The sequence below is a fragment of the Dendropsophus ebraccatus genome, chromosome 3 (assembly GCF_027789765.1).
Source record: "Dendropsophus ebraccatus isolate aDenEbr1 chromosome 3, aDenEbr1.pat, whole genome shotgun sequence".
Classification (NCBI taxonomy): Eukaryota; Metazoa; Chordata; class Amphibia; order Anura; family Hylidae; genus Dendropsophus; species Dendropsophus ebraccatus.
The window spans coordinates 20,141,913-20,156,849 of NC_091456.1; the positions used below are offsets into that span (position 1 = coordinate 20,141,913).

A 14,937-nucleotide genomic window follows, 5' to 3' on the forward strand; every position below is an offset into this window, starting at 1 on the left:
ATAATATCTGATTTTTATCCAACATAGTTCATGATCTGCGGCAACAAACTGTGTCACTTCAGTACCAGCTGCAGCAGGTGCAACTGGACCGGACAACGTTAACAAACAAACTGAAGGCTTCAAAGGCAGAAATAACGTCTCTGCAGCAGACACGTGAGTGGTACCAACAGCAACTCACACTGGCTCAAGAGGCACGGGTCCGACTCCAGAGCGAGATGGCAAACATACAGGTAATTTCCTAGGTCTGTAATAATAGGCACTGTTCATATTTAAATGGATACTGTCATTAAAAATAAACTTTTGACATGACCATGCTCCATGCATTCACTCCTGGTTATGTGGCTAAGGTGGACTTTAAAGTGACACTGTCACCCCCTTTGTGCAGTCTGACATCTCTACACAGGTGTAAAGGGTAAATTTAGCGTTTTTCATACCTTATTTCATATCATACGTCATGTTGTTTGTTCTTTTATCAACTGCAGATTGTATTAAGTGGACGTGGCCTTGCGGCATTAGCGCCACTTAGCCCCGCCCACAACTGCACTGTTGATTCCGCCCCCGTGACGCCCATTGGTTGGCCGACGTAAAGGGGGTGGGGTCTAGACCTTTCGGCCAGCCCGTTCCAATGGCCGGCGAGGGGGCGGGTCCAATGATGCCGTTGTGGGGCGTGGCTAAGTGGCGCTAATGCCGCGAGGTCACGCCCACTTAATACAATCTGCAGTTGATAAAAGGACACTTTTTACTTGAACAAACACCATGACGTATGATATGAAATAAGGTATGAAAAACACTAAATTTACCCTTTACACCTGTGTAGAGATGCAAAAATGCAAAAAGGAGGTGACAGTGTCACTTTAAAGTGTCACTGTCGTTTAATTTTTTTTTTTTTTTTGCAGAAATCAATAATATAGGCGATTTTAAGAAACTTTGCATTTGGGGTTTATTAGCCGAAAAATGCATGTCTTGTCTTCATGGTTTTCATATGGAGAGGGGAGGGGTGGAGGGAGATGAGGCACCAAAACAGGACAACAAAGAGTTAATTTACAGCTACATCACCAGGCTATCTCCTCTAAAGTCAGCACTGACCTCTCTGACCTCTGAATACCGTCTTTCACACAGCTCCCACTGTGTAATCCTTTGTTCTCTGTTCTCAGCTGGCGACTAATCTCCCTCCTCCCTTCCCCCCCCCCTCTCCCCTCTCTATAGGTTACACAGGGCTCGACTGATGTAAAAGAGTCGAGATTTCCTGATAATGAGCAGTGGATGAGAGTGTGGAAGGGGGCCTGGGGAAAGTCTTTTTTTAATGCAGATAATGCATATTGATACTATTGATTTCTGCAAAAAAAAAAAAAAGCACACAACAGTGACACTGTAAATATAAGTCTCTGGGGTCCGTCTAGGTTGTAGACACAGAGCGGGGAGAGGAGTGTGTGGCAGTGTGGACCTCTCCCAGCTCTTTCTACTGATTGGTCAGGTTTTTAACACTTCAGTCCAACAGTATCCAGTAACGTGCTAAAAATGCCAAGATTTTATCACATAACTGAGTATACAGCAGCAGCAACACTTCCACCTACAAAGTCCTTTGTCAAGCATACATGACTAAGACCTTGTAGATCGTATCGTTGCTGCTATATGCTCTGTTATGCAATTAAAGCTTGGAACTTTTTGGCCTCTGTTGGACTCTCTTGCGCTTTTGTTTTGACATACTGGCATTTGGGATTGCTGGTCAACTAGCGTGCATCCAGTCCTTCACTTGCCTTCAAAATCCTATTCATGACGCTGGTGGACCCTGCCTTCTTCTGGTATGTCCCTCTGACATGGCAATTTTTTTTTTCTACTGACAGGTACTCTTTAAATGTAAATTTATTTTTATGTTTATTTTTCTTTTTACAAATGCAAAAATAAAAGGTTGCACAGTAGTAATTCCTGGACAACCGGCAAATTCAAAAGGAAGGTGATGACAGATAAAGGATGTATTAGTAATGGGAAATAAGGAGGGCAAAATCACAGGATCAGAAGATACTTAATATAACATAAGTACCTGCTGGTGGGGAAGATCAGACCAACAATTCTTGAGGCATAAAGAGTGTGGGACACCAAGGGATTGATTTTATTCTTTCATGTGTCCATAGGCTGGGCAGATGAGCCAGGCTGGTGTTCTGGAACATCTTAAAATAGAGAATGTGACCCTCTCACACCAGCTGACTGAGACACAGCACAGGACAATCAAAGAAAAGGAACGGATCGCAGCACAGTTGCAAACCATTGAGGTAATAGAGCATCTCTTAATTCAGAGCTAAATTTGTATATTGTAATTTGTAGAGAAGCATACTGTCTGTGTGTAGATTTAAAGGGCTGAGAAAAGTTTCTTGATCTTACGTCAAGTGACCTTCCCATCAAATGTCACTTTTACTCTCTACAGGCTGACATGTTGGACCAGGAAGCGGCATTTCAGCAAATACAAGAAGCGAAACATATGGTAGAAGAAGACCTGCAGAGAAAATTGGATGAATTTGAGATGGAGAGGGAGCAGCTTCAAAAACTTGCAGATTCTGCTACTGCTTTAGAACAAGAAGTAGAACAGGTTTGGCTATAAATGTATTAGCATGTATAATGCATATAGGTTATGTCTGTGGATATCATTGTATGAATTGGACTAATCTGATTTAAAGGGGAACTATCCCCTATTATGCAGGGGACGTTGAGGAGGAAGGTATTTCTCTTACTTTCCTCCCCGGCACTATTCCAATGCCGTTTACAGTGTTTTCCTTGGTCCGGAGCACCGTTAAGGGATCTTCTCCGATCTGGCTAATCCGCTTCAATGATTATCATTAAAAAGAGCGGGCCGGCTCATACGATGGGGGCGGGGCAGTGCTCCTAATGGTGCTCTGGACCGAGGACTACACTGCTAACAGCACAGGAACGGTGTTGAGGAAGAAGGTAAGAGACATACCATCTTCCTTGGCGCTCCATGAGCAGTAGGGGTCTAACCTGCTGAAGGTTCCCCTTTAATGTGTCACTGTCATTATAACTGTTAAAATCTAAATGGATAGTATATGTTCTGTAAAACAAAGCTGAACGTAACAGAAATCCAGATCCAGTCTAGCTTCACATGTACTGTATTCGCAGCGGATTTTTCGCTGCAAGTTTGCTGCGAATCCTGGCACTGTGATCTTCAGTGGGGTTACATACCTGCAGTGAAATTTTCATTCCCCTGCAAGTATGTAACGCCGGCCCCTTTAACCTCCTGCAGCATACGTTACCTGGTCAGTGCTCTGGCCGCATCTGAGGCTCCTGTAGGTCCCGCTCAGCCAATCAGTGACTGCAATGGGGCTGTGCACTGATTGGCTGAGCGGGACCTACAGCAGCCAGGAGTCTCAGATGCAGCTGTAGCGCGGAAAATTCCACTGAGGGTATGTACCCTATTGTAGATCACAGTACCAGGATTTGCAGCTGATTTTGCTGCAAACTCGCAGCGTGAAATCCACTGCGAATCTGGTACATGTGAATCTTATCTGAAGGCAGATTTTCTCACTTGTGCTGGTTGTATAAAACAGACTAAACACAGGAATCCCGGCCATAACAGAGAGTCACAGCTCAATATGTCCATGAGTCACATGACTGCCTTCTCTCTGTGAGCGCTCAGATGGCCTGGGATTCACAGGACTTCCTGTTTTGTGACTGTTTCCTGTTTTTGGAGAAAAAAAACTGTTAGAAAACAGGAAGTGGCATGTTTTCCATGATAACTAAAAAAAATAATGAATGTAAATTGCAAACTTGCTTTATATCACATCTACTGTTGATTTAGATATAGAAAGTTATAATGACAGTGACACTTTAAATCTACATTTTGCTATTTCTTCAGTTGAAGCTGAATTTGAACCAGAAAGACTTGCAGCTTGAAGCGCTCCAGCAGGAACATCTTGAGATCTTGAGGCAGCTTACTTCAGCTCAAGAAACTCTTCACACCAAAGATCAGTCACTGAACGATCTCCAAATGAGATACGATGAACTTGAAGCCAGGCTTGTGGAGCTACAAGATGATCTGTCTGCAAAAGATGATTCTATCCAGTATCTTCAAAACCAAAAGATCGTTCTAGAGGTTGCCTTACAGGCAGCTAAGATGGAGCAAAATGACCTGGATCAAGGAGCCAAAAAATTAGAGGAAGGAACAGAAGCTGCAGCAGAAATACTAGAAAAATTACGTCAAGATATTGCTGTCAAATCTGGACAGGTAACAGATTAAATTGAGTTTTTGCTTGTGATGGCATGTTTTATTTTAGGCCCTAAAGCAGGGGGTAGGGAACCTAGGCTCTCCAGCTGTTGCAAAACTACAACTCCCATCATGTATGGACAGCCAAAGCTAAAGCTTAATCCAGCAATATGTACAAATGAGTTGTTTTTTAGACTGAAGAGACTCGCTTCAAACCATTCTTATTTTTTGTAGGTGGAAACCCTGCAGCAAGAGAACCACAATCTCAAAAAACAAACACAGAAAGTGAAGGAACAGTTTGTCCAACAGAAAGTAAGTCGTAAAAGCTCCCTTTTATGATTGCTTTATTGCAGTGATTAGTTTAGTATAACTTGGTTAGGTTGTGTTTTTTGTGTATTGTTCTGCCCAAACGTACTTTGAACAGCGTTTTTTTTTTTTTTTTTTAAATAGAGGTTTGTTGTAAATTATATCATAATTTAATGTAAAATGTTTATTGTTCCTAGTTTCTTTTCTTCATAGGTTGGTAATATAATTTAAAACAATAAAAAATTATGATGTACAACCATACAGTAAAAGGGTTACGAACACTCTGGAGTTTTCCCCTCTTCATCCCCTCAATAAGTCAGAGCGAATAAATGTGAAGGTTTTGATCAGCATGTAAAACAATTTCTCCTGACACTTGCAGAATAATGGTTCTCCGGAGACCTAGAAACACTGGGTGCATGCTTGAAGTTTTTGTTCTTGTAATTGTAGCAGCCACCAACATGCACCTTCCTCTATTAGGGTATTTTCACACTGAGCAAATACAGCGGAATTCCGTGACGGAACTTTTCGCTGCGGAATCCCGCCTGTCTCAGTGTCCCATAGCCCGTCTATGGGAAAGTGCATGCTCCTCTGCAGCAGCCGCTCTCCGCTCAAAGAAGTGACACGTCACCTCTTTGAGCGGTGGCAGCGGAGGAGCGCGCGCCCTCTCTTGTTCACTGACATCGGGACACTGAGCACGGTGGGCCTCCGCGGCTGAGAGATCCGTTGCGGAATTCCGCCAAATTTGCTCAGTGTGAACATAACCTTAGAGCAAATTCACACGACAGATTTTTTGTAGGAATGTCGGCATCTGTTCATCATATGTATATTCAATGTGAGGGCTTTAAAAGGGTATTCCCATCTGAGTTTGTTATAACAAGCTGATTTACTAGGAGGCTGAACACTAGGACCCTCGCCAATCCCGAGAACAGGAACAGAGTCACCCCAAAGCAATGAATGCAGAGTGCAGTGTGCCACATGCTGTTCCCCGCTTATTCCCCTGATTGGTGGGGGTCTCACCACTGATAAAGCTTTTTACATGTCCCTGTGACATGCTACTATCCAATAAATATCAATCATGTGAAGAATTTGTTTATATATTTATCTATGCAGTTTACATCCGTGATCAGGCCCAGTTCCCATTTTGCATTTGATGCAAGACTTCTGTAGGTAGAATTTTAAAGTGATACTACCCCCCCCCCCCTTTACTATATGTGCAGGTCTTCACCCCATCAGCAAGTTTGATGCTGCATATTCAATATATACCTGTATAAAACTTGTGTCCTCTTTATGCTCTAAATCTTTTCATTTCGTCATTGGACATTGTCACTCAGGAGGGACATGGGGCCCAGCTGCTGTGAAGCCCCACCTGGCTGACATAGTCCACCGATGAAATGATGCAAGACTAAAGGGGAGACAGTATCACTTATAAATTAAGAAAATGCTAAAGGGGAAAGACAAATCCAACCTGCTGATAGCTCCCTATGGCACACTGAGCGCTGAAGATGAAGTCTCTTACCTTCATCTTTTGTGCCATTCCTTAGCACCCTGTGCACAGTAGGGGGCTAACACCAGGTTAGATTGGTCTAAACGGTTGAAAGTTCCCCGTTTAAAGCTTTTAGTTATATTTCTCCACTCTTGCTTTAGTATTAAAAGAAAAGTGTATAAAACTGCAAATTATAAAATCAACATTTTCCATGGTAGGTGATGGTAGAAGCTTATCGCAGGGATGCTAGCTCCAAAGACCAACTCATCAGTGAGCTGAAAGCTACCAAGAAAAAGTTAGATTCAGAGTTGAAAGAACTCAGAAGAGAACTGTTAAAGCTTCAAGGTGAGAAGTCAGCAGCAGAGATGGAAAAAGCCCGGGTAATGAAGGAAATGGCTAAGCTGCAACAGCAGATGGAAGAGCTCGAGTCCCATCTCCAGGCTGCACAGAATGACCGAGATGAAATGGAAATCCGTTTACAGGTTTGTGCAAAAAAGCATTTACCCTTGTAGATTATGCATACCTAGTGGATGGAATTTTACTTTAGCCAGGATTCTTGCTGTTTGCACATCCTGAACTTACATAGCACTAGAATGACTGACTCATAGACAACATTTAATAATGTTTCAATACAGATGCCATTAGTCCTGTTGTCCTAAGATATAATTCATGATAAATGGTTGTTTTCAAAGCACACCTGATATTTTACCACGTACTTATTAGATTTAGTCAGAGAGCCTAAGGGTCCTATTACGTGGAGCGATTTTTTTTTTTTTTTTTTTTATAAATGTAATTTTTATGAAAGTTTTTATGAATGTTTTACAACAATGGCAGAAATGTATAAGAAAGGAGGAAGGAAGCAGGTCCCACGCAGGGGAAAGTACAATAGCGGGAGGCAAAATATTGTCTATCAATGATGTACTTTGAAATATAATAGCCATTCAAAAACAGTCAAATATAATCTTAAGGTAGGAGGCTTACGTGGAGCGATTTTTAACAATGACTAACGATAAACGATCGCAAACAAGATTGTTAATTGTTCATATTACACAGAACGATGTTCGTTAGATACAATCGTTACTGCGATTGTTATGATAGTTTATTCCTTCTGATCCCAGCAAAACAATGGACAACGTGCAATTACACTGAACGATTAGTGAACAAATGTGGAACTTGAGTGAACGAATGTGGAATTACAGCGAACGATTAACGATAATTTTAGGTTCAGATCTAAATCAACGACATACGACCGATTTTTTGATTGTTGCCTGCAATTACACAGAACGACATAACGGTTTTTCGCACGATAATCATCCCGTGTAATAATATCACTAGTACACCTTACCTGCCTGCCACCCTATTTTATATGCTCTAGTAATTTTATTTAAAGGACAAGTGCCATGAAAAACTTTTTCCCAGTAATTGAAGCACATTACAAAGTTATATAACTCTGTAATATGCTTCAATAACCTATCTGCCTCCCTTCCCTGTCTTTTCCCCCCTCCAACCCCCACCAGGAAGTGTCCTAAGTTTCATCAGCAGGAGGGCTGCTCTAGGTCCTGTTTCACCAGCCTCCCCCTCCCCTCCTTGTCAGGTGACTCTGCTTCCTCAGCTTATCTTCTCTAGTGACATGACTCCTTCACTGAGTCCAGGGCAGCAGGAGAGAGGGTATGAGGGGAGGGGAGTCAGTCTGAGGGAAGATAAGCAAGTGAGATGTGACAAGTGATGGCTTGCAGTTGTTCAGCCAATGGGAGCTGAGCAAGCCTGTCACCTGACAAGGCAGGGGAGGGGGGAGGCTAGTGTAACAGGAGAAGGAGCTGAGAGAAGAGCTTGGTGACGGTGACGACAGTAATCAGGTCTGTGTGAGTCAGGACACTTCCTGGTGGGGGTGGTGGGGGGAAAAGACAGGGAAGGGAGGCAGATTGGTGATTGAAGCATATTACAGAGTTATATAACTTTGTAATGTGCTTCAATTACTGGGAAAAAGTTTTTCATGGCACTTGTCCTTTAATTTTTTGGTGGTCTGTGTAAGAAGCTCCATTGGATTTTCTCTCTCTCTCTCTCTTTATATATATATATATATATATATATATATATATATGTTTTCTGCTGCACTATAACAGTACAAAATTACCTTTACTACACAGCTTGCACATTCTTATTAATCATCTTTTTTTTTTTTTTTACTTATAGTCCATACAGTTTGATAAAGATCAGCTGATCTCTCTAACCCAGGACAATGCTGCCCTAAAGGAACAAATAGAACTGTTACAAAATGAAGCAAAGCAGTAAGTGCTTTTTAGCATAATTTGCAGTGTGTTTCTTAGAATTGTAAATGGTTTGTCTCTTGCCAAATGCTTGTAAGGGGCCTATTCCACGGAGCGATATTCGGCCGAATCGGCCCGATTTATCACTCGGTGGAATAGAGAAAGCGTGGAATAGCAATGTGCGGCGGGCGACCGATGATTCAAGCAGCACACATTACCTAGCTGGGCTTCTCCTCTGCTCCGTCTTCATCCCGGTCCTGCTCGCAGCATCAACTCCGGAGCGGCCTGACTGAGCTGTCAGACCTCTCAGCCAATCACAGGCCGGGACCGCCTTATCATACACAAAAATGTGGTTGACCACATTTGTTTGTAGGCCAAAAAAATGTGTTTTGATTTTATTTTTTTTTTATGATGGAAGTCAGTGGAAAAATAGATCAAAACGGATCCACACAAATGGATTTTTTTTGCATAAAGCGGACAAAAAAAAAAAGGATTGCAAAAACGCAGTGTGAACCCAGCCTTAGAAAACATTATTGGCTTATCACACTATACAGCAGGCTCAGAGGAAGGTGATGTGTTTGTAGAGACTTTTGGATGGGTGTATAAATATATGTGCACAACTGTTCAGCACCCAGAGAAACAAAATCTCTTATATAGGTAGTTAGATAGTTACGTACGTACTTTGAAATATCTTATGTTAGTTTAAAATATACATAAATTACATCAGGGAAAGATATTAAAGGGGAACTCCAGCAATTCCATAAAAAAATAAAAAATTCACAAAATGCATATAGGTGCACTTCCGATCCCCCCACATTTATTTGACACCTTTACCACTTGTCTATGCTGCGCCTAGACCCAGATTCACACTTTAAAAAAAACAGAGGCTTTTGTTTTCCCACCTTTGGCCGGGTGATCACTGTATGATGTCAGTGTTGGGCAGGGTTACAAATGAGGTGTTACTCATCTGTAACCCCAGCAATAAGAGAAACAGATCATGTGACCACTGTCTCAGAAGGGAGGGGGGAAAACAGAGGAGTGGAGACAGAGTGGACCAGGAAGTGAGGATTTTCAGCAGCTTCAGGCTATGAGAATGTGCTTCAGACAAACAGCACAATTCATGTAATAGAAACCTATTACACACAAGCTTAGATTATGGGTGGGCTTTGAGCAACACTTCTCAAAGTTTTTCTACTGTAGACTCAACCAATAGAGCACAGTGATGCCTGGGCCTGACCAGACTGACCAAGTGGATGCTGGGATGGTGGTGGAAGTCTGTGCAGACATATTACTATTGCTCAGGCTATCATTTTGTATAACAGAATGTTATACAAACTCTGTATAACATTGAAATAAGTACAAAATTAGTCAATAATGTTCCTAAACCAGAGCTTTTTGTACGCTCTGCAGCTTATAGTGACTTTAGTGAAAAGTGCTTAACCAGCAACTAGGGGATGCCTCACAGTTTAAGGAGCACTGAATTAAAGGGATGTTATAGTAGTAAAAAATGTGTATTATAGTTGGGCAGCTGTAAAAAAAAAAACAAAAAAAAAAACCCGATCCTTATCTTGGTCCGCAGCTGCTCTTGTTCTATCCCCCACTGCTTGTCTCCTCTTCCTGTTTTTCTGAGAAGGACCTGGCCTCTCAGCCAATCACATGCTGCAGAGTTGTCCTGACTCAGTCAGTGATTGGCTAAGCAGGCAGGTCCTGCTTGAGACATCTTGTTTTGGCAGGGGGAACAAGTAGAAACCAACGGAGGACAGGAAGAAACTGCGAGGGGACTGAAGTAGGAAAGTATTATTTAGCCTAATATCTTTTTGCCCTATACAGGAGTACCCTTTAATTTAGTAAATTATTCCATATATTAAATAAGTATTGGGTACTGTCTAGATAAATAGTAAAAAATACTTGTCAGTTCTACAGTCAGAGTTCACATAAACATCTGGTCACATAATGGTGTTTTGGACAATTCCCTTCTATGCCCGCCTTATGCTGTGGATCAGTAGCTCAACCTCGTATGGAGGGCAGATTGCTGGCACAAATACTTTGCACAAGTGCCTAACCTCTATGGTTGTATTATTTTTTTTTTTTATGATGACCTCTAAATACATTATAAATATAAAATTATTCAAAATAAAAATATATAACCCTTTTAGGGAACATGCACCCATTGAAATAGGTGTACAGTTTTTGTGTTTTATGCTACTCTACATTGCCCAACTGAGTTATCCTAAACTAGCACTTCCTTGCTGCATTTAAAGTGCAATTACAGAACAGAAGCAGAGAATGAAGAGACTGGGTTCAGACCTGACAAGTGCTCAGAAGGAGATGAAGGTCAAACACAAAGCATATGAGAATGCAGTTGGAATCTTGAGTCGACGTCTTCAGGAAGCTCTGACTGCAAAAGAAACAATGGAGGCCGAGCTCAATAAACTCAAAGCGCAAATATCAGAAGGAGGTGACAGTCAAGCTTTTCAGGTATTGTTATTGTGCCCCATTCCCCTTGATGACGCTGCATATGCAGTGAATATGTTGGGCAAAGGCACTGAAAATATATTATTATTCATATTTTAAGTATAGGAGTCCATCAACTTTTCTCTATAAGGGATCCTGGTAATCTGGACATGCAGGATCTCCTGACTAGTGTACTAGTTTACTAAACATAAAGTAAACACAGTAGGCATTATATGAATCTATGATTGAACATCATCTGATGACTTAATAATGCCTATACTGACATTTGTCTTAAAGGGGTTATCCAGTGCTACAAAAACATGGCCGCTTTTGCACCATGTATTAAAGGGGTTATCCAGTGCTACAAAAACATGTCCACTTTTGCACTACTCTTGTCTCAGTTTGGGTGCAGGTCCGAGCGACCTGCTTTTTGCCTCCATAAGTGATTTCAAAACATCTGGTGGCACGCTTTTCCTGCCAGAATTGGAATTGCAGTATAGAGTTTATACTGGCTATACCGAGCTTTTGTTTCTGGTGTAAAAAGCACATCACTGGATGTTTTAATATCACTGGCGGAAGCAGACAGCGGGTGGCCCAGGACCCGGCAAGAGTGGTGGAGTGGGACAGGTAAGTATGTGTCTCAAATGTCAGCATAGTAAAAATATAATTTTATTCTTTAAAGGGAACCTGTCACTCACCGTGACGGGGTGAAGGCCCCCCCCCCCCCCCCCCTGCTAGAGGCCCTTATACTTACCCCTTCTCTCCAAGTCCCGCGCCTGGAGTCTGTCCCGGGACGGAGATATCCCCGTCGGCAGCTGTGTGCGTGCTCCCCTGAGATGAGAATGATGCCCATAGAGAATGACTGCTCCATTTATTCTCTATGGGTGTCGGACTCATCTCAGGAGCACGCGCGCCGGGTTTCAGACGGAGATATCTCTGTTCCGGGACCAGCTCCAGGCACAGAACTTGGAGAAAAGGGGTAAAGTATAAGTGTCTCTAGCGGGGGGTCAGGTGGCCTTCACCCCAGCACGGGGGATGGCAGATCTTCTTTAGGCTTTTTAAGCAATATTGGGAATTATTATGCTAATAGATAAAGCATACCTCTCACTAAAATTAACTTTTCATTTAAAAAGTAATTGATCACAACTGGTCTTACTGCTGTCACCTGCTCTAATCAGAAGATATAGCCAGGGAGAGATCTCGGTAGCGGGATGCACTCTCTGACCGGCCATATTCTTAATGTAAGTCTATAAGAAAATATGTTGTCATAATGTTTAATGTCTTGTCTGCAGGAAAAACTGAATGGACTGAAAAGCGAATTACAGGCTGTAAGCCATAGTAAGGCTATGCTGGAGCGTGAGCTGCAAGAGGTTATATCACTCACCAGCCAGGAACTGGAAGAATATAGAGAGAAAGTTCTTGAGCTAGAAGATGAGGTGAGCAAAACTGAATATTAAATACAGCCCAAATTATCATTGAAGTTAGTGTAAAAAGACACACGTGAGGATTGCTATCTTATACACAGTGCTATATCCTATACAGCCACATGACTAGTTTCCTTTTAAATGTTTTTGGCACATGTTAGTATTACATTTCCACAATCTCAGTTACTAACTCTTTAATATGTTTTTCATGCTGCAGCTGCAGGAATCTCGTGGATTTAAAAGAAAAATCAAAAAATTAGAAGATCTCAACAAGAAACTGACCCTAGAATTGGAACATGAACGAGGGAAGCTGGCTGGACTTGGACAGTCCAATGCTGCTCTACGTGAACACAACAGTATACTTGAGGCGGCTCTGGCAAAGAGAGAGGCAGATTTGGTACAACTGAACCTACAGGTACATATGGCTCTATTGCTCCAAAATGTTTTATTCCTGGCAACACATATGATGTCTGATATTCAAATATCAGTTGCATAACTAAATTCTTTGTTTTTACCATATGACATCTGGAATCTTACATGTCTTACAGTGACCTTCCGTTGTGGAGATTTTTTAAAGAATCTGAGAATAGGTCTACAATAATATCATTCAGGCATGCTAGAAAAATTAGTATTCCCTGTGGCTGCCCCCTAGATCAGCAGTCTGTAGCTGCATTCCCTGCATATAAGTCTGCTATAAACAGAAGTCTGCAGCATGCTGATAAGTCTGCCCTGCAACCCAGAGTTACTAGAACACTCCTGGTTCAATAGGGCCTAGTCAATTATAATTTGTTTATTAACCCCTTCAAGACAGAACCCGGATGTCCGGGTCAAATTAATGCAATGTTCCTCCCCGCCTTCTAAGAGCCATAGCGCTTTTATTTTTCCACCTACAGGGCTGGTTGCGGTGTCATTTTTGCTCCATGATCTCTAGTTTTTATTAATATCATATTGGTGTAACAGAAAAATTTTGATTGCTTTTTATAAATTTTTTTTTCTGATGTATAATTTAATAAAATCAGCAATCCTGGTGTGTGTTTCCCCCCCCCCATTTACGCTGTTCACTGTGCGGGAACAATAATGTTATATTTTACTAGATCGGACAATTCTGCATGCTACGATATGTAATATTGTAATTTTTTTATTTTTTATTTTATTTTTATAATGGGCAAGGGGGTATTTGAAACTTTTATTGGGAGGGGGTTTATGTGTTTTTTAAATACTTTTAAAAACTTTTTTTATTACACTTTTTTTTACTGTAAAACATGCAATCTTTAGATTGCATGTACTGATCTATGCTATAGCATAGCATCAATCAGTGTTATCAGGGATCTGTGCATAGAGCATGCCTGAGAGCAGACTCTATCCACAGATCACCGAACCGACAGGAAAGAGGTAAGAGGCTTACCCCTGCCCGTCGGTACTGATGTGTATTACTGACGGGAAGGGGATAAAAAATTTCTATGCTATTTATGCATATACATTTTAAGGCTGGGTTCACACTACGTATAGTTCAGTCAGTATTGTGGTCCTCATACTGCAACCAAAACCAGGAGTGGATTAAAAACACAGAAAGGATCTGTTCACACAATGGTGAAATTGAGTGGATGGCCGCCATATAACTGTAAATAACGGCCATTATTTCAATATAACAGCCGTTGTTTTAAAATAACAGCAAATATTTGCCATTAAATGGCGGCCATCCACTCAATTTCAACATTGTGTGAACAGAGCCTTTCTGTGTTTTCAATCCACTCCTGGTTTTGGTTGCAATATGAGGACCACAATACTGACTGAAATATACGTAGTGTGAACCCAGCCTAGACTGGTATTCATGTTGAATTTATTCTGAAAACATCAGCTGAGGTCCAACTTATGTTTAAAAGATGGACTAGCAGCTCACTGAGGGATTAGATTACATGCTGCCTGTACAATTTTATGGAGAAGGGAGATGGAAAGGTGGAATAAATAAATGAAGAGAGCCAAAAGCAAACAAAAGGGTACAAAGAGACTATACAAGTTTTACTGTCTTAGATCTCACCCCAGAGCTTAATTTACAGTTTGAACTGCTCAGTACTTCTCTATAATGTCCTCCATGCTGCTTCAGGTATACCATGAGATATAGGGGAGCCGGATCTACTTTTCTGTGCTTGCTCTGTATCAAAGAAGATAGACTGAACAACTGATATGCTGCTAAACTACTTTTCTTCTACTCGAGTGATAGTTTGTATCTGTCCTATAGGTTCAAGCAGTGCTGAAACGTAAAGAGGAGGAAGATAAACACATGAGAGAGCTAGTTCAGAGTCTGCAAGATGCTTTGGAAAAAGAGAAAGCAAAGGTCACCAGTCTGGCCGAGCAGGTAAAGCATATACTATAGCAAGTATATACTTGGACATATGTGATGGGGAACTTTATTATTATTTGATTGATAAATTTTAATTTGCATAACATCTTGTTAGGTTTGTGAGATGTAGCCTGGGCTTCTTGGGAAGTATCTTTGTATATACTGGCAATAATATGATTGATACATCTGAAACATATTTGATTCTATGTAGTTAACTGAGAAATCTCTATAATATCAATGAGTTCTATCAAAGTATCACATTATGTTCTATCCATAGGTCGCTGCCACTAAGGCAGAAGCTGCACACAACAGGAGGCACTATAGGGCTGCAGCACTGGAGCTGAGCGAGGTTAAGAAAGAACTTCAGTCGAAGGAACAGATGATTCAAGCCCTTCAAGCTGAAGCTGAAAAACTGCAGTAAGTTCTAGGAAGGAAATGAAATCTCTGAA

The 14,937-nt window shown here is 41.4% G+C and overlaps 1 protein-coding gene across 3 annotated transcripts in view; it reads left to right on the forward strand.

Annotated features, from left to right (window-relative positions):
• GOLGA3 (golgin A3) overlaps positions 1 to 14,937 on the forward strand; it is a 46,624-nt gene that overhangs the window by 20,251 nt on the left and 11,436 nt on the right. For all 3 annotated transcript variants that reach the window (XM_069961057.1, XM_069961055.1, XM_069961056.1), the window contains 12 exons: positions 28 to 230; positions 2,133 to 2,270; positions 2,423 to 2,584; positions 3,866 to 4,234; positions 4,448 to 4,525; positions 6,221 to 6,484; positions 8,196 to 8,290; positions 10,531 to 10,747; positions 12,016 to 12,159; positions 12,365 to 12,562; positions 14,387 to 14,503; positions 14,766 to 14,905. In XM_069961057.1, coding sequence (XP_069817158.1) covers positions 28 to 230; positions 2,133 to 2,270; positions 2,423 to 2,584; positions 3,866 to 4,234; positions 4,448 to 4,525; positions 6,221 to 6,484; positions 8,196 to 8,290; positions 10,531 to 10,747; positions 12,016 to 12,159; positions 12,365 to 12,562; positions 14,387 to 14,503; positions 14,766 to 14,905 — 2,125 coding nt within the window. The remainder of the gene's footprint in view (positions 1 to 27; positions 231 to 2,132; positions 2,271 to 2,422; positions 2,585 to 3,865; positions 4,235 to 4,447; positions 4,526 to 6,220; positions 6,485 to 8,195; positions 8,291 to 10,530; positions 10,748 to 12,015; positions 12,160 to 12,364; positions 12,563 to 14,386; positions 14,504 to 14,765; positions 14,906 to 14,937) is intronic.